The 22,663-nt window shown below is 42.3% G+C and overlaps 1 protein-coding gene across 3 annotated transcripts in view; it reads left to right on the top strand.

The window, feature by feature from the left end:
- The window catches only part of LOC133557238 (disintegrin and metalloproteinase domain-containing protein 12-like), a 299,103-nt gene that overhangs the window by 75,640 nt on the left and 200,800 nt on the right, over nt 1-22,663 (top strand). For all 3 annotated transcript variants that reach the window (XR_009807734.1, XM_061907553.1, XM_061907554.1), the window contains one exon: nt 10,481-10,554. Coding sequence is in view for 2 of the 3 variants with exons in the window: in XM_061907553.1 (XP_061763537.1) it covers nt 10,481-10,554 (74 nt within the window). In the remaining variant the exon portion in view is untranslated. The remainder of the gene's footprint in view (nt 1-10,480; nt 10,555-22,663) is intronic.

Raw genomic sequence — 22,663 nt, forward strand, 5'->3', positions numbered from 1 at the left:
ACACAATAAGCAGATAAGGGATTTTCCAGAATTATCCTAGTAAATGTGTCTAATAACATCTGATTTTTTTTTTTGTTTTCTAGTCCTTCACTCTCACTTTCCTCATCCACAAATCTTTCATCTTCGCTCAAATTAATGAGGAAATTGTCACTTTCTCGGTCCGAATCGCTCTCGCTGCTGGTGGCCATGATTGTAAACAATGTTCCACAACCCGTGACGTCACGCGCACATTGTGTCTGCTACTTCCGGTACAGGCAAGGCTTTTTTATTAGCGACCAAAAGTTGCGAACTTTATCGTGGATGTTCTCTACTAAATCCTTTCAGCAAAAATATGGCAATATCGCGAAATGATCAAGTATGACACATAGAACGGACCTGATATCCCCGTTTGAATAAAAAAATCTAATTTCAGTAGGCCTTTAAACTTTCATATTGAGGTGGGGGCCTCTAGACCAGAGGTCCCCAACCACGACCACAATTGTGACAGCGATTTGGCCCTCAGTGAAAACGACTTTGACACCTCTGCTCTCGACATTCCTGTCTGTGTGCATTGATGTTCGGCGGGGTGATGGATGACTGAACCCAGAGCGCTTCTTCTTGTCGGCGCCGACCCGGCGTGAACCGCAGGCGCGATCGGCGCTGCCGCTTCATTTAAAACAGGGGTGTCCAAACTTTTTCCACTGAAGGCCGCACACTGAAAAATCAAAGCAGGCGGGGGCAATTATGATTTTTTTAAATTTTATTTTAAAAACCAATACAATGTATGTATAGAAAAATATATATTTAAGCCTCTACTCAGTCCCCATAGGATTTGGGTCATCCATTCATCCATCCATCTATCTTCTTCCGCTTATCCGAGGTCGGGTCGCGGGGGCAACAGCCTAAGCAGGGAAACCCAGACTTCCCTCTCCCCAGCCACTTCGTCTAGCTCTTCCCGGGGGATCCCGAGGCGATCCCAGGCCAGCCGGGAGACATAGTCTTCCCAACGTGTCCTGGGTCTTCCCCGTGGCCTCCTACCGGTTGGACGTGCCCTAAACACCTCCCTAGGGAGGCGTTCGGGTGGCATCCTGACCAGATGCCCGAACCTCCTCATCTGGCTCCTCTCGATGTGAAGGAGCAGCGGCTTTACTTTGAGTTCCTCCCGGAGGGCAGATTTGGGTCAAAAAAATATTAAAAATGTGTCATTTTTCAGTATTATTATTTGTATTATTTTTCAAGTTTTAAATCTCTAGATCAACATTAGGTCATTCTGTCAATATAACATTTTTAAAGATTTAAGTTGTATGCTCTTTTTGTCAAAGAAAACCCTGTTTTCTATGGAAAAAACACAAAATATGCTATATTTTCACCCAATAACATTTTTAAGTGGAATATTTGAGATTATATAAGAATTAAGGCCTTAAAAAGGTCAATTACTCATATCACCATTGATTATTTTTATTTTTTGGAGCAATGACACAATTATTGTGTCCAAAAAGTGTTTAAAAACATCATTTATATATATATATATATTTTTTTTTTACTGTTTACTTTTAACACAATAATCTCGAGATCACCTTCAGATCTATCCGTCAATTATAAGTTGTATTGTTGTTTATATATGGGAAACACAAAAAATGCAAAATTTCCCCACAAAAATATCTCAAAGTGGAATATTTACCGTATTTCCTTTAAAACCTCTTCTCACTCCCGCTCTTATTCAAGGCATGCGGTAAAAGTAAGCAGGCGCTAATAATTTTAAAACCTCTTCTCACCCCTGCGCTTACCAATGGCATGCAGTAAAAAATTGAGTGTGATAAAAAAAAAAAAAAATAATATATATATATATATATATATATATATATATATATATATTTTGCGGCTGCGGCCCGGTGGTTGGGGACCACTGCTCTACAACGTGTCATGGCGCCCACCTTCACACTATGCTATCTGCATGCCGGCCGGACGCATGCATTTCGCTGCTTCTCTTACGAGATTGCAATGCATACTTGGTCAACAGCCATATCTTTTACACTGAAGGTTGTGATATAAACAACTTTAACACTCTTACTAATATGCGCCACACTCTGTGAACCCACACCAAACAAGAATAACAAACACATGCCCGTAGAACATCGGCTCTGTAACACATTATAAACGCGACATAAGAACTACCCAGAATTTCATGCATCCATGACTCTTGGCTATATTATACACGCGCCCCCCAACCCCGTCCACTAGAGATGCGCGGTTTGCGGTCTCATCCGCGGAGTCCGCGGATAAACCGCGGGTCGGGCGGGTGACATGACGAAAAAATAAATTTTAATTAGATCCGGGCGGGTGGCGGTTGAACCATCTGGAAATATTTGATATACATGGTTCTGGGATCGGTATCCTTTGCCATTCAAAGAGCCATTTAAGACCCGTGTCATAAAGCGAAAAAGACAATAGGGGACGCTATTATTCTCTAGAATGACTGCCGGCAGTCACCCAGATAATAAGTATTAGGGCGTGCTATAAAGCCATTGGCTTTGACGCCTTCTACAGCAGGTACGATCTACTTGTCAGTCTAGCATCATGTTGTGTGTGGTTTCCGCGGCAACACGCACATGACTGCAAGGCATACTGGGTGACACAGAGTACACTAATGGTTGTGATATAAACAATTTTAACACTCTTAGTAATATGCGCCACGCTGTGAAGCCACACAATTCAAGATTGACAAACACATTTCGGGAGAACATCCTCCCAGTAGCACAACATAAATGCAACACAACAAATACCCAGAATCCTTTGTATCCGTGACAATTCCTGACTATTTTATACACCCCGCCAACCCCCCACCCCCAACCACCCGTGCGTCGGTAAGGTGGGCGGGGTTGGGGGCGCGGGAGTGTAAAATATATTCAGGAACTGTCACGGATACAAAGGATTCTGGGTATTTGTTGTGTTGCGCTTATGTTGTGTCACTGTGAGGATGTTCTCCCGAAATGTGTTTGTCAATCTTGTTTGGTGTGGCTTCACAGCGTGGCACATATTAGTAAGTGTTAAAGTTGTTTATATCACAACCATCAGTGTACTCCGTATCACCCGGTATGCCTTTCAATCTTGGACGTGTGATTGCGGAAGCTGCACACAACATGTTGCCGGACTAACAATCGGTTCGTACATGTTGTTGAAGGTGTCAAAGGCGATGTGTTCACAGCACGCCCATATTCTTGTCATCAGGATGAACGATATTGGATAGTGGTGAGGACGTTAGCGGCTCCAATCGTCTTCTTTACTCTGTGAAACAGGTTTACATAGCGCTGTGAGTGGTAAAGGTGGCCGACTTCCGATATATGTCAGCGAGCGGTTGGCGGGCGGGTACGGTTCTGATAAAATGTTGGTTCGGGTGGACGGCGGGTGGATGCCAATTTTGGTGATGCGGTTGCGGATGATATAATTGCCTATCCGCGCATCTCTCAACCGACGCACGGAGAGGGTGGGGGGGGGGGTTTGGTGCTAGCAAGGTGTATAATATAGCCAAGAGTCATGGATGCATGGCAATCTGGGTAATTCTTATGTTGCGTTTATAATGTGTTACAGAGCCGATGTTCCCCAGAAATGTGTTTGGTGTGGGTTCACAGAGTGTGGCGCATATTAGTAAGAGTGTTAAAGTTGTTTTATATCACAACCGTCAGTGTGATCTGTATGGCTGTTGAACAAGACCCCTGGTTTACATATTGTAAAGGCAAAATAAAACTCCTCCGCCATTTTGAAAATGACGAAGCGTCACTCGTGATGTCAGGAATTTGACCCGGCGGTAAAAGTAAGCATGCGCTAATGAATTTGGGGAGCGGGTTTGACCCGGCAGTAGTTCAAAGCAGGCGCTATTCCTAAGAAATACGGTAATGGGATTTTTTTGGGGGGCCTTGAATAATTCATACTGCGATGAGGTGGCGACTTGTCCAGGGTGTACCCCGCCTGCCGCCCGGTTGTAGCTGAGATAGGCGCCAGCGCCCCCCGGGACCCCCAAAAGGGAATAAGCGGTAGAAAATGGATGGATGGATAGTTCAAAGCAGGCGCCATTCCTAAGAAATACGATAATGGGATTTTTTTGGGGGGGCTTGAATAATTCATACTGCGATGAGGTGGCGACTTGTCCAGGGTGTACCCCGCCTTCCGCCCGATTGTAGCTGAGATAGGCACCAGCGCCCCTCGGGACCCCAAAAGGGAATAAGCGGTAGAAAATGGATGGATGGATAGTTCAAAGCAGGCGCTATTCCTAAGAAATACGGTAATGGGATTTTTTTGGGGGCCTTGAATAATTCATACTGCGATGGCGACTTGTCCAGGGTGTACACCGCCTTCCGCCCCATTGGAGCTGAGATAGGCGCCAGCGCCCCCCGGGACCCCAAAAGGGAATTAGCGGTAGAAAATGGATGGATGGATAGTTCAAAGCAGGCGCTATTCCTAAGAAATACGGTAATGGGATTTTTTTGGGGGGCCTTGAATAATTCATACTGCGATGAGGTGGCGACTTGTCCAGGGTGTACCCCGCCTCCCGCCCGATTGTAGCTGAGATAGGCGCCAGCGCCCCCCGGGATCCCAAAAGGGAATAAGCGGTAGAAAACGGATGGATGGATAGTTCAAAGCAGGCGCTATTCCTAAGAAATACGGTAATGGGATTTTTTGGGGGGCCTTGAATAATTCATACTGCGATGAGGTGGCGACATGTCCAGGGTGTACCCCGCCTTCCGCCCGGTTTTAGCTGAGATAGGCGCCAGCACCCCCCGGGACCCCAAAAGGGAATAAGCGGTAGAAAAATGGATGGATGGATAGTTCAAAGCAGGCGCTATTCCTAAGAAATACGGTAATGGGATTTTTTGGGGGGCCTTGAATAATTCATACTGCGATGAGGTGGCGACTTGTCCAGGGTGTACCCCGCCTTCCGCCCGATTGAAGCTGAGATAGGCGCCAGCGCCCCCCGGGACCCCAAAAGGGAATAAGCGGTAGAAAAAAGGATGGATGGATAGTTCAAAGCTGGCGCTATTCCTAAGAAATACGGTAATGGGATTTTTTTTGGGGGCCTTGAATAATTCATACTGCGATGAGGTGGCGACTTGTCCAGGGTGTACCCCGCCTTCCGCCCGGTTATAGCTGAGATAGGCGCCAGCGCCCCCCGGTACCCCAAAAGGGAATAAGCGGTAGAAAATGGATGGATGGATGTAATAATTCATAATGACATAGATTTTGATTCATTATTATTTTTGAAAGAAAGAAACCGCCTGCATGGTAGCTTTTTGTTATTGTCACATTCCACCTGTTTGCTCTTTCATGACACTTTTTATGTTTAATTATTATTTTTTCAATCGTATTTTTAAACTGGGCCGTTAAAAAATGACCCGCACTTTCGGACACCCCTGATTTAAAGCTTTGTCTCGTTTTGACTTTTGAGTCCCGAGCCTGTTTGTTGCGGCCTCACCGCCGAGTGGAAAGCATACAAAGCTTAATCCTCTCAAAAGACGGCAAAAAGCGTCCCCGGGCGAGGATTTCCCGTCTTCTTTGTGGCGTTTCCTCACAAAGCAGGGTGGCGGATTTAAGTTCCACGCGTTCGCATTGTTGTGTTTTTATGTCTTGAAGTGCGGTTTGCCACAAGTGGCGTTAAACACCCGAAGATTTGCTCCGCTCGGCTTGGCTGCGCTGACGCTGATAAGCGTCCGCGTTGTTTTCTTCACCGGCGGTGACCCCAAAAATGTGCTTTAAGTGCGATCCAGAGTGAAATCGCTGCCAGCTGGAGAGGCTTAAATCATCATCGGCATGCTTTAATGCAAATGTACAGCAGCAGTCAGGAGGGAGGAGACGCCCTGTCGTTCAGGAATATGGGAAAGTGTCTCCAAACTTCGGACTGGCACCATGGAGTCGATTTCAAGGTAGACAAAAGTCCACACTGCACACCCACTATTGATCTTGAAATGACACCTACAGGCTAGGGTTTGTCAGGGGTATTTGTTGACGAACCCCGAGATGCAGAGATGGAGGGCAGGCATGGAGTGAGCAAACATGATTTTAAATATAAATACTAAGACAAAACCAAACAAAGGGTTTAAACCAAAAGGGCGGATAAAAAACAAAAGGCCTTTAGCATAGAAGCTAACAAGAAACAAAAAGGAACTTTAGCATGGAAGCTAGAGAGTAACAAACAGAAAAACTGGAAATAGCTAATGGCTAACAAAAACAGCTTACCGCTACGACGACCAGGACAAGATGTAGCACGACAGGTAATAGCTGAAATAATGCCAGACACGACAGGTAGCAAAGACAATACAAATGACCATACAATGATCCAGCCACAGACACAAGACAAAGGAGGTAGAAATAGGAGCAGGCTGATTGGCAACAGGTGTGGCCAGATGCCAACCAGCGGCAGCTGAGGAGGAACACAGCACTCAGGGAACAAGACAGGAAGCTGACAAAATAAGAGCACTAGACCGGAACTAAGGACAGGGAATACTAAACACACTGAGGAGGAACAAAGCACTCAGGGAACAAGACAGGAAGCTGACAAATTAAGAGCACTTGACAGGAACTAAAAGACAGGAAATACTAAACACAGGAAACAGACAAATGCAGAGGAAAAAACTAAAACATAGACAAACTGTTAGGTACCGGCACCAAAATGTATTATAAGGCTTTAGATTTAACAGATTTTATTTTTTTTTTTTGTTCAATATGGCTCTTTTAACCGTTTGGGTTATAGACAGAAATGGCAACAGCGGAATATGAATGTCACATAACAAAAAGATAGAGAAAAAGAAGAAGCTTATCGACTACGGTGTCGGTATGGACTACAATTGCGGACCTGCGCACAATTTCAGGACTTATGCAAATCCCAAATACACACCAGCAGGTACCAGAATGTAAGAAAAGTTGGTTTTGCATAATATTGCAAAACAAAACGTCAGATAGTGTCTGCTTATAGGTGCCATTTTGCGGTCCTTATACACACACCATAATAATACTTCTATCAAGCGGTGTCGCTTCATAGCTTACCGATGTCGAACTAAAAACATTTTGACAGATTTCTAAGCGCCGTGTGTAAATAAATTGACAGAAATAGCCAATTTGATCAATGTACCTTTAATAAATAAATCTATATATGTAAAAAAAAATGGGTATTTCTGTCTGTCATTCCGTCGTACATTTTTTTTCCTTTCACGGAAGTTTTTTTGTAGAGAATAAATGATGAAAAAAACACTTAATTGAACGGTTTAAAAGAGGAGAAAACATGAAAAAAAAAGAAAATTAAATTTTGAAACATAGTTTATCTTCAATTTCGACTCTTTAAAATTCAAAATTCAACTTAAAAAAAATGAAAAGAAAAACTAACTCAATGGAACATTTAAAGTTTTGGTGTCGTTTACTGCCATCATATTGCAGTCTTCACATATCTCTTATGTGTGACTGCCATCTACTGGTCACGCTTATCATTACACCATGTACCAAATAAAATTGTTTTGAGGTTGATAAGCACAACCAAAATGATTCCGTACATTAGGTAAACTGTCGAGTTTTGAGAAAATTAAAGGATTTTAAGTGTGCCTTATTATCTAAACCAGGGGTCTCACCTTAATATGAAAGTTTAATGTTAGTGCGGCCCGCAAGTTTTGGATAAATGGCGCTTGACAGTGTTGTCCGGAGCTGAAGGAATCTACCAATCACAGTGTGGTATGTGGCTCTCGAGGGCCGAACATTGACGTCACTTGTGTGATGCAAGCAGAGAAACCTACCGTGAGCAGTGGACATGATTGTTTATAAATAATATACTCTATGCCAGGGGTCACCAACCTTTTTGAAACCAAGAGCTACTTCTTGGGTACTGATTAATGCGAAGGGCTACCAGTTTGATACACACTTAAATAAATTGCCAGAAATAGCCAATTTGCTCAATTTACCTTTAATAAATAAATCTATATATGTAAAAAAATGGGTATTTCTGTCTGTCATTCCGTCGTACATTTTTTTTCCTTTTACGGAAGGTTTTTTGTTGAGAATAAATGATGAAAAAAACACTTAATTGAACGATTTAAAAGAGGAGAAAACACGAAAAAAAAAAGAAAATTTAATTTTGAAACATAGTTTATCTTCAATTTCGACTCTTTAAAATTCTAAATTCAACGGAAAAAAATGAAGAGAAAAACTAGCTAATTTGAATCTTTTTGAAACATTTTTAAAAATAATTTATGGAACATCATTAATAATTTTTCCTGATTAAGATTAATTTTACAATTTTGATGACATGTTTTAAATAGGTTAAAATCCAATCAATCCAATCCACTTTATTTATATAGCACATTTAAACAACAATAACGTTTCCAAAGTGCTGCACAGCCATGTTAAAAACAATTGTAAAAAAAAATAAATAAATAAATAAAATAAAATAAAAAAGTATATATATATATATATATATATATATATATATATATATATATATATATATATATATATATATTATGCTCCACCAATGACTGAATAAAAACAAAAAATAAATAAATATAAAACCAATAAAAACAATATAAAAACAAATATGATTAAAAACTATTTTAAAGGGTAAAATCAATTAAAACAGTAAAATAGAAATCAAAGTGTCAGCACTTTGTTAGAATATATAACAAATTGGACCAAGTTATATTTCTAACAAAGACAAATCATTATTTCTTCTAGATTTTCCAGAACAAATTTTTAAAAAGAAATTCAAAATACTTTAAAATATGATTTTAGATTTGATTTTATAGATTTGTCAGAATAATTTTTTTGAATTTTAATCATCGTAAGTTCGAAGAAATATTTCACAAATATTCTTCGTCGAAAAAACAGAAGCTAAAATTAAGAATTGAATTAAAATGTATTTATTATTCTTTAAAATTAAAATAAAATACAAATTCTTGAACATTGATTTAAATTGTCAGGAAAGAAGAGGAAGGAAGTTAAAAGGTAAAAATGTATTTGTGTTTAAAAATCCTAAAATAATTTTTAAGGTTGTATTTTTTCTCTAAAATTGTCAGAATAATTTTTTTGAATTTTAATCATAAGTTTGAAGAAATATTTCACAAATATTCTTCGTCGAAAAAACAGAAGCTAAAATGAAGAATTAAATTAAAATGTATTAATTATTCTTTAAAATTAAAATAAAATTAAAATTCTTGAAAATTGATTTAAATTGTCAGGAAAGAAGAGGAAGGAAGTTAAAAGGTAAAAAGGTATATGTGTTTAAAAATCCTAAAATCATTTTTAAGGTTGTATTTTTTCTCTAAAATTGTCAGAATATTTTTTTTGAATTTTAATCATAAGTTTGAAGAAATATTTCACAAATATTCTTCGTCGAAAAAACAGAAGCTAAAATGAAGAATTAAATTAAAATGTATTAATTATTCTTTAAAATTAAAATAAAATTAAAATTCTTGAAAATTGATTTAAATTGTCAGGAAAGAAGAGGAAGGAAGTTAAAAGGTAAAAAGGTATATGTGTTTAAAAATCCTAAAATCATTTTTAAGGTTGTATTTTTTCTCTAAAATTGTCAGAATAATTTTTTTGAATTTTAATCATCATAAGTTTGAAGAAATATTTCACAAATATTATTCGTCAAAAAAACAGAAGCTAAAATGAAGAATTAAATTAAAATGTATTTATTATTCTTTCAAATTAAAATAAAATAAAAATTCTTGAACATTGATTCAAATTGTCAGGAAAGAAGAGGAAGGAAGTTAAAAGGTAAAAAGGTATATGTGTTTTAAAAATCCTAAAATCATTTTTAAGGTTGCATTTTTTCTCTAAAATTGTCTTTCGGAAAGTTATAAGAAGCAAAGTAAAAAAAATAAATGAACTTATACCAACCGAGCGGCCGTGTCAGCAACTTGAAGGTTGCAGGTTCGATTCCCGCGTCCGCCATCCTAGTCACTGCCGTTGTGTCCTTGGGCAAGACACTTTACCCACCTGCTCCCAGTGCCACCCACACTGGTTTAAATGTAACTTAGATATTGGGTTTCACTATGTAAAGCGCTTTGAGTCACTTGAGAAAAGTGCTATATAAATATAATTCACTTCACTATTTAAACAAGTGAGGACCAAGTCTTTGAAATATTTTCTTGGATTAAAGTTTTGTCTTTGAATTAAAAATGTCGAGCAAAGCAAGACCAGCTTGCTAGTAAATAAAAAAAAATAAAAATAAAATAGAGGCAGCTCACTGGTAAGTGCTGCTATTTGAGCTATTTTTAGAACAGGCCAGCGGGCGACTCATCTGGTCCTTACGGGCTACCACCGCGTTGGTGACCCCTGCTCAATGCTCTGTGAGCATTGACACCGCCATGAAATCGGTGTGCGGTGCATTCTTCGCTACATGAACTTTAAAATTCCGACACCTTCCTCCGAACGCTTTGAACGGCGGCACGCAATCGCCGTCCCGTCCTCTCGGACGATCCGGAACCTCCAGAACTAATAAGCCTCATGTGTCGCTCCGCAGAGTCACCCCACGTCGTTGAAGCTGCTGATTGAGGCGGAAGGTGAGCGGCTGCTGTTGGCTGTGGACAAAAATGAGTAAGTGTGTACTACTTAGTGAGTGTGTGTGTGCGTCCTGGATGTCAGGCTGCTTCTTCAATGGGAACATAACACCTCCTTACATTTACAGCGGGGCAAAAAAAGTATTTAGTCAGCCAGCGATTGTGCAAGTTCTCCCACTTAAAATGATGACAGAGGTCTGTAATATTCATCATAGGTACACTTCAACTGTGAGAGACAGAATGTGGGAAAAAAAATCCAGGAATTCACTTTGTAGGAATTTTAAAGAATTTATTTGTAAATTATGGTGGAAAATAAGTATTTGGTCAACCATTCAAAGCTCTCACTGATGGAAGGAGGTTTTGGATCAAAATCTCCCGATACATGGCCCCATTCATTCTTTCCTTAAAGAGGATCATTATCACAATTTCGGAAGTTCCCAGTGGCTTATTCTATTTTTCGAAGTTTTTTTCAAAATTTTACCCATCGTGGAATAACCCGAAAAAAGGCTTTAAAGTGCCTGATTTTCGCTATCTGTGAAGCCACCGTCATCCAGGCGGATGGCACAGCAAGATATAGCGACATTAGCTCGGATTCAGACTCGATTACTAAGCGATTACGTATTTATTGAAACGGATGGTTGGAGTATGGAGGCAGATAGCTGAAAACGAAATTGAAGAAGAAAATGAAGCTATTGAGCGAATAGTTCTTGATGCTATTCGGCCATGTCTGCCTTAGCATCGCCGGTAAAATGTGCGGAACAAACGATCGGGACTTTCGCATCTTGTGACACTGGGGCAACTTAAATCCGTCGATTAGTAAGTGTTTGTTTGGCATTAAATGTAGGCGGAGGGAAACGCTGGATGCAAATATAGCTACAAATGTGCATACAGCTAGCCTAAATAGCGTGTTAGCATCGATTAGCTGGCAGTCATGCCGCGACCAAATATGTCTGATTAGCACATAAGTCAATAACGTCAACAAAAGTCACCTTTGTGATTTTGTTGACTTTATCGTTGGAAATCATCTGCTGGATAGCCATCTATCTCTGTGCCATGTCTGCCTTAGCATCGCCGGTAAAATGTGCGGAACAAACGATCGGGACTTTCGCATCTTGTGACACTGGGGCAACTTAAATCCGTCGATTAGTAAGTGTTTGTTTGGCATTAAATGTAGGCGGAGGGAAACGCTGGATGCAAATATAGCTACAAATGTACATACAGCTAGCCTAAATAGCATGTTAGCATCGATTAGCTGGCAGTCATGCCGCGATCAAATATGTCTGATCAGCACATAAGTCAATAACATCAACAAAACTCACCTTTGTGATTTCGTTGACTTTATCGTTGGAAATGCATCTGCAAGATATCCATACATCTCTGTGCCATGTCTGCCTAAGCATCGCCGGTAAAATGTGCAGACCAAACGATCGGGACTTTCGCATCTTGTTGACACTAGAGCAACTTAAATCTGTCGATTGGTTAGTGTTTGTTTGGCATTAAATGTGGGTGGAGGGAAAAGCTGGCAGTTGACTACTTAGGTGACGTCACAACGCTCCGAGAGCACATAATAGAAAGGCGTTTAATTCGCCAAAATTCAATCAATCAATCAATCAATCAATGTTTATTTATATAGCCCCAAATCACAAATGTCTCAAAGGACTGCACAAATCATTACGACTACAACATCTTCGGATGAACCCACAAAAGGGCAAGGAAAACTCACACCCAGTGGGCAGGGAGAATTCACATCCAGTGGAACGCCAGTGACAATGCTGACTATGAGAAACCTTGGAGAGGACCTCAGATGTGGGCAACCCCCCCCCCTCTAGGGGACTGAAAGCAATGGATGTCGAGCGGGTCTAACATGCTACTGTGAAAGTTCAATCCATAGTGGCTCCAACACAGCCGCGAGAGTTCAGTTCATGCGGATCCAAGACAGCAGCGAGAGTCCCGTCCACAGGAAACCATCTCAAGCGGAGGCGGATCAGACGAGCGGTCCATCCTGGGTCTCGACTCTGGACAGCCAGTACTTCATCCATGGTCATCGGACCGACCCCCTCTACAAGGGAGGGGGGGGACATAGGAGAAAGAAAAGAAGCGGCAGATCAACTGGTCTAAAAGGGAGGTCTATTTAAAGGCTAGAGTATACAGATGAGTTTTAAGGTGAGACTTAAATGCTTCTACTGAGGTGGCATCTCGAACTGTTACCGGGAGGGCATTCCAGAGTACTGAAGCCCGAACGGAAAACGCTCTATAGCCCGCAGACTTTTTTTGGGGCTCTAGGAATCACTAATAAGCCGGAATCTTTTGAACGCAGATTCACCCATTTAGAGTTCGGAAATCGGTTTAAAAAATATATGGTCTTTTTTCTGCAACGTCAAGGTCTGGTGATAATGTTCCCCTTTAACGCGGATCAATCGTCCTGTCCCCTTCGTAGAAAAACAACCCCAAAGCATGATGTTTCCACCCCCATGCAACACAGTAGGTATGGTGTTCTTGGGATGCAACTCAGTATTCTTCTTCCTCCAAACACGACGAGTTGAGTTTATACCAAAAAGTTCTATTTTGGTTGCATCTGATTCTCCCAATCCTCTGCTGTATCATCCATGTATCCATTTTGGTATCAACTCAACTCGTCGTGTTCGGAGGAAGAAGAATACCGAGTTGCACCCCAAGAGTTGCACAATCGGTGGCTGACTAAATACTCTTTTGCCCCACTGTAAGGAAGACTTTTTGTAGACTCGCTCGGCTCAGGAGGCGCTTTGTCGGAGCTTTTCAACACCTCGTCGACCCCCTTTTTGCTTTTTCGCGTCAAGGCACTGACGGATTTTCGCAGGAGACAATTTGTCATCTTTGCAGAGCGACACAAAGGTTGACTGAGTGTGAGAAAGAAAAAAAAAAAAAAGAAGAACTTTTTGATTGATGGTGCAATATGTTCCTCGCAGCCGGGAAGAGGCGGAGCCGTCTGCTCAGTCGTTCTGAGGCGTGTATCCCCCCTCCCCCCCGTGTGGTCGCGGCGTGTAATTTCCACCTGCAGACTGCGGGACGAAAGCTTTCAACAGCGACGTGCGGCGCTTTTACGCCTTCCTCGGAAGGGAAACACTTTTTCTTTCTCCACTGTCTCGAAGGTTCCGTGCACATTTTGTAGCCGAGACTTGTGTTCATGGTTTCCACACGAGGCTTGTCGAAGCCCAGACTGTCAGTTGTGACCTTTTGTCCACATGCAAAATACATTTCAGGTCACTGCTTACATCCCAAAACCGTCCCAATAGAAAAATCTAGTTTCCTTCCAGTATGATGTCAGAGGATTCAACTTTATGTTCTATTTATTACCCTTTAATTTCCAAACGGCTAACTTTCACTGCTTGTGAAACCTCGCTTCATTGACTTTGTGCACTTTATGTGGAAGGTAGAAAACCAGTGAAGTTGGCAAGTGGTAAATATAAACAGAATACAATGATTTGCAAGTCCTTTTCAACTTATATTCAATTGAATGGACTGCAAAGACAAGATATTTGATGTTCAAACTCATAAACTTTATTTTTTTTTTTGCAAATAATAATTAACCTAGAATTTCATGGCTGCAACACGTGCCAAAGTAGTTGGGAAAGGGCATGTTCACCACTGTGTTACATCACCTTTTCTTTTAACAACACTCAATAAACGTTTGGGAACTGAGGAAACTAATTGTTGAAGCTTTGGAAGTGGAATTCTTTCCCATTCTTGTTTTATGTAGAGCTTCAGTCGTATTTCACGCGCCACACATTTTCCATGGGAGACAGGTCTGGACTGCAGGCGGGCCGGGAAAGTACCCGCACTCTTTTTTTTTACGAAGCCACGCTGTTGTAACACGTGCTGCATGTGGCTTGGCATTGTCTTGCTGAAATAAGCAGGGGCGTCCATGAAAATGACGGCGCTTGGATGGCAAAAAGCTGTACAGTATGTATCTTACCAGTATTAATGGTGCCTTCACAGATGTGTAAGTTACCCATGCCTTGGGCACTGATGCACCCCCATACCATCACAAGTGCTGTGGTATGGTTCTTTTCCTCTTTGTTCCAGAGGACACGACATCCACGGTTCCCAAAAACAATTTGAAATGTGGATTCGTCAGACCACAGACAACTTTTACACTTTGCATCAGTCCATATTAGAGGCATAGCTCGGTTGGTAGAGTGGCCGTGCCAGCAACTTGAGGGTTGCAGGTACGATTCCCGCTTCTGCCATCCTAGTCACTGCCGTTGTGTCCTTGGGCAAGACACTTTACCCACCTGCTCCCAGTGCCACCCACACTGGTTTAAATGTAACTTAGATATTGGGTTTCACTATGTAAAGCGCTTTGAGTCACTAGAGAAAAGCGCTATATAAATATAATTCATGTAATTTCATTTCATGATCTACGGCCTAGAGAAGCCGGGGGTGTTTCTGGATGTTGTTGATAAATGGCTTTGGCTTTGCATAGTAGAGATTGAACTTGTACTTACAGATGTAGTGACCGATTGTTGTTACTGACAGTGGTTTTCCGAAGTGTTCCTGAGCCCATGTGGTGATATCCTTTACACACTGATGTCGGTTTTTGATGCAGTGCCGCCTGAGGGATCGAAGGTCACAAGCATTAGTTTTCAGCCTTGCGTACGTTCAGTGACTTCTGCAGATTCTCTGAACCTTTTGATGATATTACGGACTGTAGATGGTGAAATCCCAAAATTCCTTGCGATAGCGGGTTGAGAAATGTTGTTCTTACACGATTTGCTCACGCATTTGTTCACAAAATGGTGACCCCTCGCACCATCCTTGCTTGTGACTGACTGAGCATTTCATGGACGCTGATTTTATACCCAATCATGGCACCCACCTGTTCCCAATTAGCCTGCTCACCTGTGGGATGTTCCAAATAAGTGTTGGATGAGCATTCCTCAACTTATGTCAGTCTTTTTTGCCACTTGTGCCGGCTTTATTGAAACATGTTGCAGGCATCAAGTTCCAAATGAGCTGATATTTGCAAAAAAGTAAGTTTTCCGTTTCGAACGTTAAATATCTTGTCTTTACAGTCTGAAATAAGTTGAAAAGGATCTGCAAATCATTGTATTCGGTTTTTATTTACCATTTACACAACCGAGTGTGAAGCGACCGGAATGAGAATCAGCACCTCCAAGTCCGAGTCCATGGTTCTCGCCCGGAAAAGGGTGGAGTGCCATCTCCGGGTTGGGGAGGAGACCCTGCCCCAAGTGGAGGAGTTCAAGTACCTGGGAGTCTTGTTCACGAGTGGGGGAAGAGTGGATCGTGAGATCTGTGCGGCGTCTTCAGTAATGCGGACGCTGTATCGATCCAATGTGATGAAGAAGGAGCCGAGCCGGAAGGCAAAGCTCTCAATTTACCCGTCGATCTAAGTTCCCATTCTGACCTATGGTCCTGAGCTTTGGGTTCCGACCGAAAGGATAAGATCACGGGTACAAGCGGCCGAAATGAGTTTCCTCCGAGAGGAACCAGATGAGTTGGCTCGGGCATCTGGTCAGGATGCCACCCGAACGCCTCCCTAGGGAGGTGTTTCGGGCACGTCCGACCGGTAGGAGACCACGGGAAAGACCCAGGACACGTTGGGAAGACTGTCTCCCGGCTGGCCTGGGAACGCCTTGGGATCCCCCCCGGGAAGAGCTAGACGAAGTGGCTGGGGAGAGGAGAGTCTGGGCTTCCCTGCTTAGGCTGCTGCCCCCGCGACCCGACCTCGGATAAGGGGAAGAAGATGGATGGATGGATGGATGGATGGATTTACACAACGTGCCAAGTTCACTGGTTTTGGGTTTGGAAAATAATACAATATTTTAGGTCTAATGATAACTTTTAGGAATGCAGACATATTGAGTCCTGAAGAACCTCATTTCAAATGTGGAATATCCATTAAAGGCCTACTGAAAGCCACTACTAGCGACCACGCAGTCTGATAGTTTATATATCAATGATGAAATATTAATATCGCAACACATGCCAATACGGCCTTTTTAGTTGACTAAATAGCAATTTTAAATTTCCCGCGAAGTGTCGTGTTGAAAACGCCGCGGTATGATGACACGTGCGTTTGACGCCTCGGGTTGTAGCGGACATTATTTTCCAGCCCGATCCAAGCTATAAGTAGTCTGCTTTAATCGCATAATTACACAGTATTCTGGACATCTGTGTTGCTGAATCTTTTGCAATTTGTTCGATTAATAATGGAGAAGTCAAAGAAGAAAGATGTAGGTGGGAAGCTTTTAGCCTTTAGCCACACAAACACAGCCGGTGTTTCCTTGTTTCAAATTCCCGAAGGTGAAGCTTTACTATGGAACAGAGCAGTCAAGCGAACATGAATCCCGACCACATGTCAACTTTCAGTTTTCGGTGAGAAAATTGTGGTAATAAATCGTCTCTTACCGGAGACATCAGCGGAGCTTCCGTTCCTGCTGCAGCTGCGTGACTTCCCACAGAGACACTGGTGGTCAACACACCCGTGGCCACACCCCTCCGACTTTCAGGTACTATTAAATCTCACTAAAACACTAGTAACACAATAGGCAGATAAAGGATTTTCCAGAATTATCCTAGTAAATGTGTCTAATAACATCTGATTTGCTCCCACTGCCATCGCCTTGTTTTTTTTCTTTCTAATCCATCCATCCATCCATTTTCTACTGCTTATTCCCTTTTGGGGTCGCGGGGGGCGCTGGCGCCTATCTCAGCTACAATCAGGCGGACACACTCTGGACAAGTCGCCCCCTCATCGCAGGGCCAACACAGATAGACAGACAACATTCACACTCACATTCACACACTAGGGCCAATTTTTAGTGTTGCCAATCAACCTATCCCCAGGTGCATGTCTTTGGAAGTGGGAGGAAGCCGGAGTACCCGGAGGGAACCCACGCATTCACGGGGAGGACATGCAAACTCCACACAGAAAGATGCTAAGCCTGGATTTGAACCCAGGACTGCAGGAACTTCTTATTGTGAGGCAGACGCACTAACCCCTCTTCCACCGTGAAGCCCTTCTTTCTAATCCTTCACTTTAAATTTCCTCATCCACGAATCTTTCATCCGCGCTCAAATTAATGGGGAAATTGTCGCTTTCTCGGTCTGAATAGCTCTAGAGCAGGAGTGCCCATTATGTCGATCGCGAGCTACCAGTCCACCGCGGGGGGTGTGTCAGTCGATCTCCAGCCAGGCTTTTAAAAAAAAATAGACCTAAAAATGAGTGATCATCAATCTTCACTAAGACGTCACTTAAATGACATTCACGGTACCGGAGGGTCTTGTGAGATGACGCTGGCTGCTGCAAGATCATTATTATGAAAATATGACCGAGAGGAAGGCGAGAAACACTTTTTATTTCAACAGACTCTCGCGCCGTACCTTCCGTCAAAACTCTAAAGGCCGACTGCACATTTCCTATCTTCACAATAAAAGCCCTGCTTCATGCTGCCTGCGCTAACTAAATACAGAGTCTCGGAAAACTGGCGTGCACAAGCGATCCCTCAGAAAGCTGGCGTGCACATCACTTGTGCACGCCAGCTTTCTGAGACTCTTATTTTGTTAGCGCAGGCAGCATGAAGCAGGGCTTTTATTGTGAAGATAGGAAATGTGCAGTCGGCCTTTAGAGTTTTGACGGAAGGGACGGCGCGGAAGTCTGTTGAAATAAAAAGTGTTTCTCGCCTTCCTCTCTGTCATTTTTTCATAATAATGAACTGGCAGCAGCCAGCGTCATCTCACAAGACCCTCGGGTGCCGTGAATGTCAATCAAGCAAGCTACGGAATTTGCCGCCAATGTTTTTCTTGTAAAGTGTATGGAAGCTGGATGAATTAGATGCCAAAAAACAACCACTTTCATGTGGTATTGTACAGAAAGGACAACTTTTTTTGTCCTCCATTTGAAAATGTGGGCGTTATCATCATTACTGTCTGATTCCAATCAATGCAAGTCATCAGAATCAGGTAATACACCAACTTATATTCTTGTCTTTGTGAAAGAAAGACATCTATATGTGTTACACATGCTTGTATTATCATTAAACGCATTTAACTTGTTTACAAAAATGTCTCTTTCATAAATAAATAAATATAAATGATATATATAAATGAGGTAGATCCCCTCGAGTTGGTCAATTGAAAAGTAGCTCGCCTGCAGAAAAAGTGTGGGCACCCCTGCTCTAGCTGCTGGTGGCCATGATTGTAAACAATGTTCAGATGTGAGGAGCTCCACAACCCGTGAGGTCTTGCGCACATCGTCTGCTACTTCCGGTACAGGCGAGGCTTTTTTAATAGCGACCAAAAGTTGAGAACTTTATCGTGGATGTTCTCTACTAAATCCTTTTCAGCAAAAATATGGCAATATCGCGAAATGATCAAGTATGACACATAGAATGGACCTGCTATCCCCGTTTAAATAAGAAAATCTCATTTCAGTAGGCTTTTAATGGGTTAGCAATACATTTTCCCATACTCAATCGTAGCGTCATCTTAGGAATATTCCTATGCTTCAGCCACATGATCGTCACTCAACCTTTAAACGTAAAGCCAAGAAGAACAAAGCAAAAACACTATAATGAGCTGCAGCACCATAGGAAAAAAAGCCTTTCCTGAGCAACAAAAAAACCCTTGCTTCACGCCTCATTTCAATTTTTGTCAGTTCCACGATGCAAATGACGAGACAAAAAGCTGTCTTCGGTCCATCCGTCGACGTAACTCATTGTTCCGCCGACGAGCCCGAATCCTTAACCTTATTGTAAGCGCTTGTCTGTGGACCGCCGGCGGGCCTGGCTCCGTGCCGCTGATGACATCCAGATGTCCAAACACAGAAAGATACGGGCCAGAATGAAAGGATTTGAGCGACGTGTTGTCTCAGCGCTCCGTCCGTGGACATCAGCTGACTGACCACGCGTCTCCGCTGTTGTCACCCCTGTGGCGTGATGGAGCGCAGCAGAGGAAATGGCCCACAGATAATAGACTTCAACCTCAGTCTCACGACGTGTCCTTCCAGTTGTGTTTTCCTACAATCTATCAGCATGGACTGCCTTGTTTAAAATCCAAAAAAAGCAGAAAGGGCGACGGAAAAGCCAGGCGAAGGCTGAGGCCCCCAGCTAAATCTCCTCTCGTTCACATTTCTCAAGCTGAAATTTGTGCTTGAAAGCGGATAAAAAGTCTGCTTCTAAAGGGACCAAAGTCTCTGGGCTAAAGAAAGGGGGCGATCATTTATCAAGACCGGGAAATTGTACTGCAAAAAGTCAGTGTTCTAAAAGAAGAAAAAATACAAGCATTCCACTTTTTCCACCATAGAAACCACGTGCCGGCCCAGTCACATAATATCTGCGGCTTTAACACACACACGAATGAATACCACGCATACTTGGTCAGCAGCTGTACAGGTCACACTGAGGGTGGCCGTATAAACGACTTTAACACTGTTACAAATGTGCGCCACACCAAACAAGAATGACTAACACATTTCGGGAGAACATCTGCACCGTAACACACGTAATACCCAGAACCCCTTGCAGCACTAACTCTTCCGGGATGCTGCAATATACCCCTCCCGACCCCCAATTTTTATTTAAATTTTATTTGATATGCCATTGATATTTTTTTATTATTATTTATAAGGTTGATTGGCAACACTAAATTGACTAAAGTGACTTGTCCATGGTGTAAAGTGCCTTCCGCCTGAATGCAGCTAAGATAGGCTCCAGCGACCACAGAAGGGACAAGCGGTAGAAAAATGGATGGATGGATGGATAATTTGAAAGTCAACTTTGCATGTCACTATAAAGTTATATAAGCCTTACCTGTTCAATATTCAATGCAAAACTTGTTTGGGTCCCTATTAAAAGGTTCATTTCGTCAACCTTTGTTCCGTTTTAAATTTTGGCCCACTCTGTATTTGAGTTTGACACCCCTGGTCTAAAGGGACCAAAGTCTCTGGGCGAAAGAAAGGGGGCGATCATTTATCGAGACCGGGAAATTGTACTGCAAAAAGTCAGTGTTCTAAAAGAAGAAAAAATACAAGCATTCCACTTTTCCACCATAGAAACAACGTGCCGGCCCAGTCACATAATATCTGCGGCTTTAACACACACACGAATGAATACCACGCATACTTGGTCAACAGCCGTACAGGTCACACTGAGGGTGGCCGTATAAACGACTTTAACACTGTTGCAAATATGCGCCACACTGTGAAGCCACACCAAACAAGAATGACTAACACATTTCGGGAGAACATCTGCACCGTAACACACGTAATGTTACAAATATGCGCCACACTGTGAAGCCACACCAAACAAGAACGACTAACACATTTCGGGAGAACATCTGCACCGTAACACACGTAATACCCAGAACCCCTTGCAGCACTAACTCTTCCGGGATGCTGCAATATACCCCTCCCGACCCACAATTTTTATTTAAATTTTATTTGATATGCCATTGATATTTTTTTATTATTATTTATAAGGTTGATTGGCAACACTAAATTGACTAAAGTGACTTGTCCATGGTGTAAAGTGCCTTCCGCCTGAATGCAGCTAAGATAGGCTCCAGCGACCACAGAAGGGACAAGCGGTAGAAAAATGAGACTGGGAAATTGCACTGCAAAAGGTCAGTGTTCTAAAAGAAGAAAAAATACAAATACGAGCATTCCACTTTTCCACTATAGAAACAACGTGCCGGCCCAGTCACATAATATCTGCGGCTTTAACACACACACGAATGAATACCACGCATACTTGGTCAACAGCCGTACAGGTCACACTGAGGGTGGCCGTATAAACGACTTTAACACTGTTACAAATATGCGCCACATTGTGAAGCCACACCAAACAAGAATGACTAACACATTTCGGGAGAACATCTGCACCGTAACACACGTAATGTTACAAATATGCGCCACACTGTGAAGCCACACCAAACAAGAACGACTAACACATTTCGGGAGAACATCTGCACCGTAACACACGTTACGGCGGTATAGCTCAGTTGGTAGAGCGGCCGTCTCAGCAACTTGAGGGTTGCAGGTTCGCTTCCCGCTTCCGCCATCCAAGTCACTGCCGTTGTGTCCTTGAGCAAGACACTTTACCCACCTGCTCCCAGTGCCACCCACACTGGTTTAAAAATGTAACTTAGATATTGGGTTTCACTATGTAAAGTGCTTTGAGTCACTAGAGAAAAGCGCTATATAAATATAATTCACTCACACTCACTCACACACGTAATACCCAGAACCCCTTGCAGCACTAACTCTTCCGGGATGCTGCAATATACCCCCCCCGACCCCCAATTTTTATTTAAATGTTATTTGATATGCCATTGATATTTTTGTATTATTATTTATAAGGTTGATTGGCAACACTAAATTGACTAAAGTGACTTGTCCATGGTGTAAAGTGCCTTCCGCCTGAATGCAGCTAAGATAGGCTCCAGCGACCACAGAAGGGACAAGCGGTAGAAAAATGGATGGATGGATGGATAATTTGAAAGTCGACTTTGCATGTCACTATAAAGTTATATAAGCCTTACTTGTTCAATATTCAATGCAAAACTTGTTTGGGTCCCTATTAAAAGGTTCATTTCTTCAACCTTGGCCCGCGGCTTTGTTCCGTTTTAAATTTTGGCCCACTCTGTATTTGAGTTTGACACCCCTGTACTAAAGGGACCAAAGTCTCTGGGCTAAAGAAAGGGGGCGATCATTTATCAAGACCGGGAAATTGCACTGCAAAAAGTCAGTGTTCTAAAAGAAGAAAAAATACAAATACAAGCATTCCACTTTTTCCACCATAGAAACAACGTGCCGGCCCAGTCACATAATATCTGCGGCTTTAACACACACACGAATGAATACCATGCATACTTGGTCAACAGCCGTACAGGTCACACTGAGGGTGGCCGTATAAACGACTTTAACACTGTTACAAATGTGCGCCACACCAAACAAGAATGACTAACACATTTCGGGAGAACATCTGCACCGTAACACACGTAATACCCAGAACCCCTTGCAGCACTAACTCTTCCGGGATGCTGCAATATACCCCTCCCGACCCCCTATTTTTATTTAAATTTTATTTGATATGCCATTGATATTTTTTTTATTATTATTTATAAGGTTGATTGGCAACACTGAATTG

Source organism: Nerophis ophidion, linkage group LG08, assembly GCF_033978795.1.
Source record: "Nerophis ophidion isolate RoL-2023_Sa linkage group LG08, RoL_Noph_v1.0, whole genome shotgun sequence".
Taxonomy (NCBI): Eukaryota; Metazoa; Chordata; class Actinopteri; order Syngnathiformes; family Syngnathidae; genus Nerophis; species Nerophis ophidion.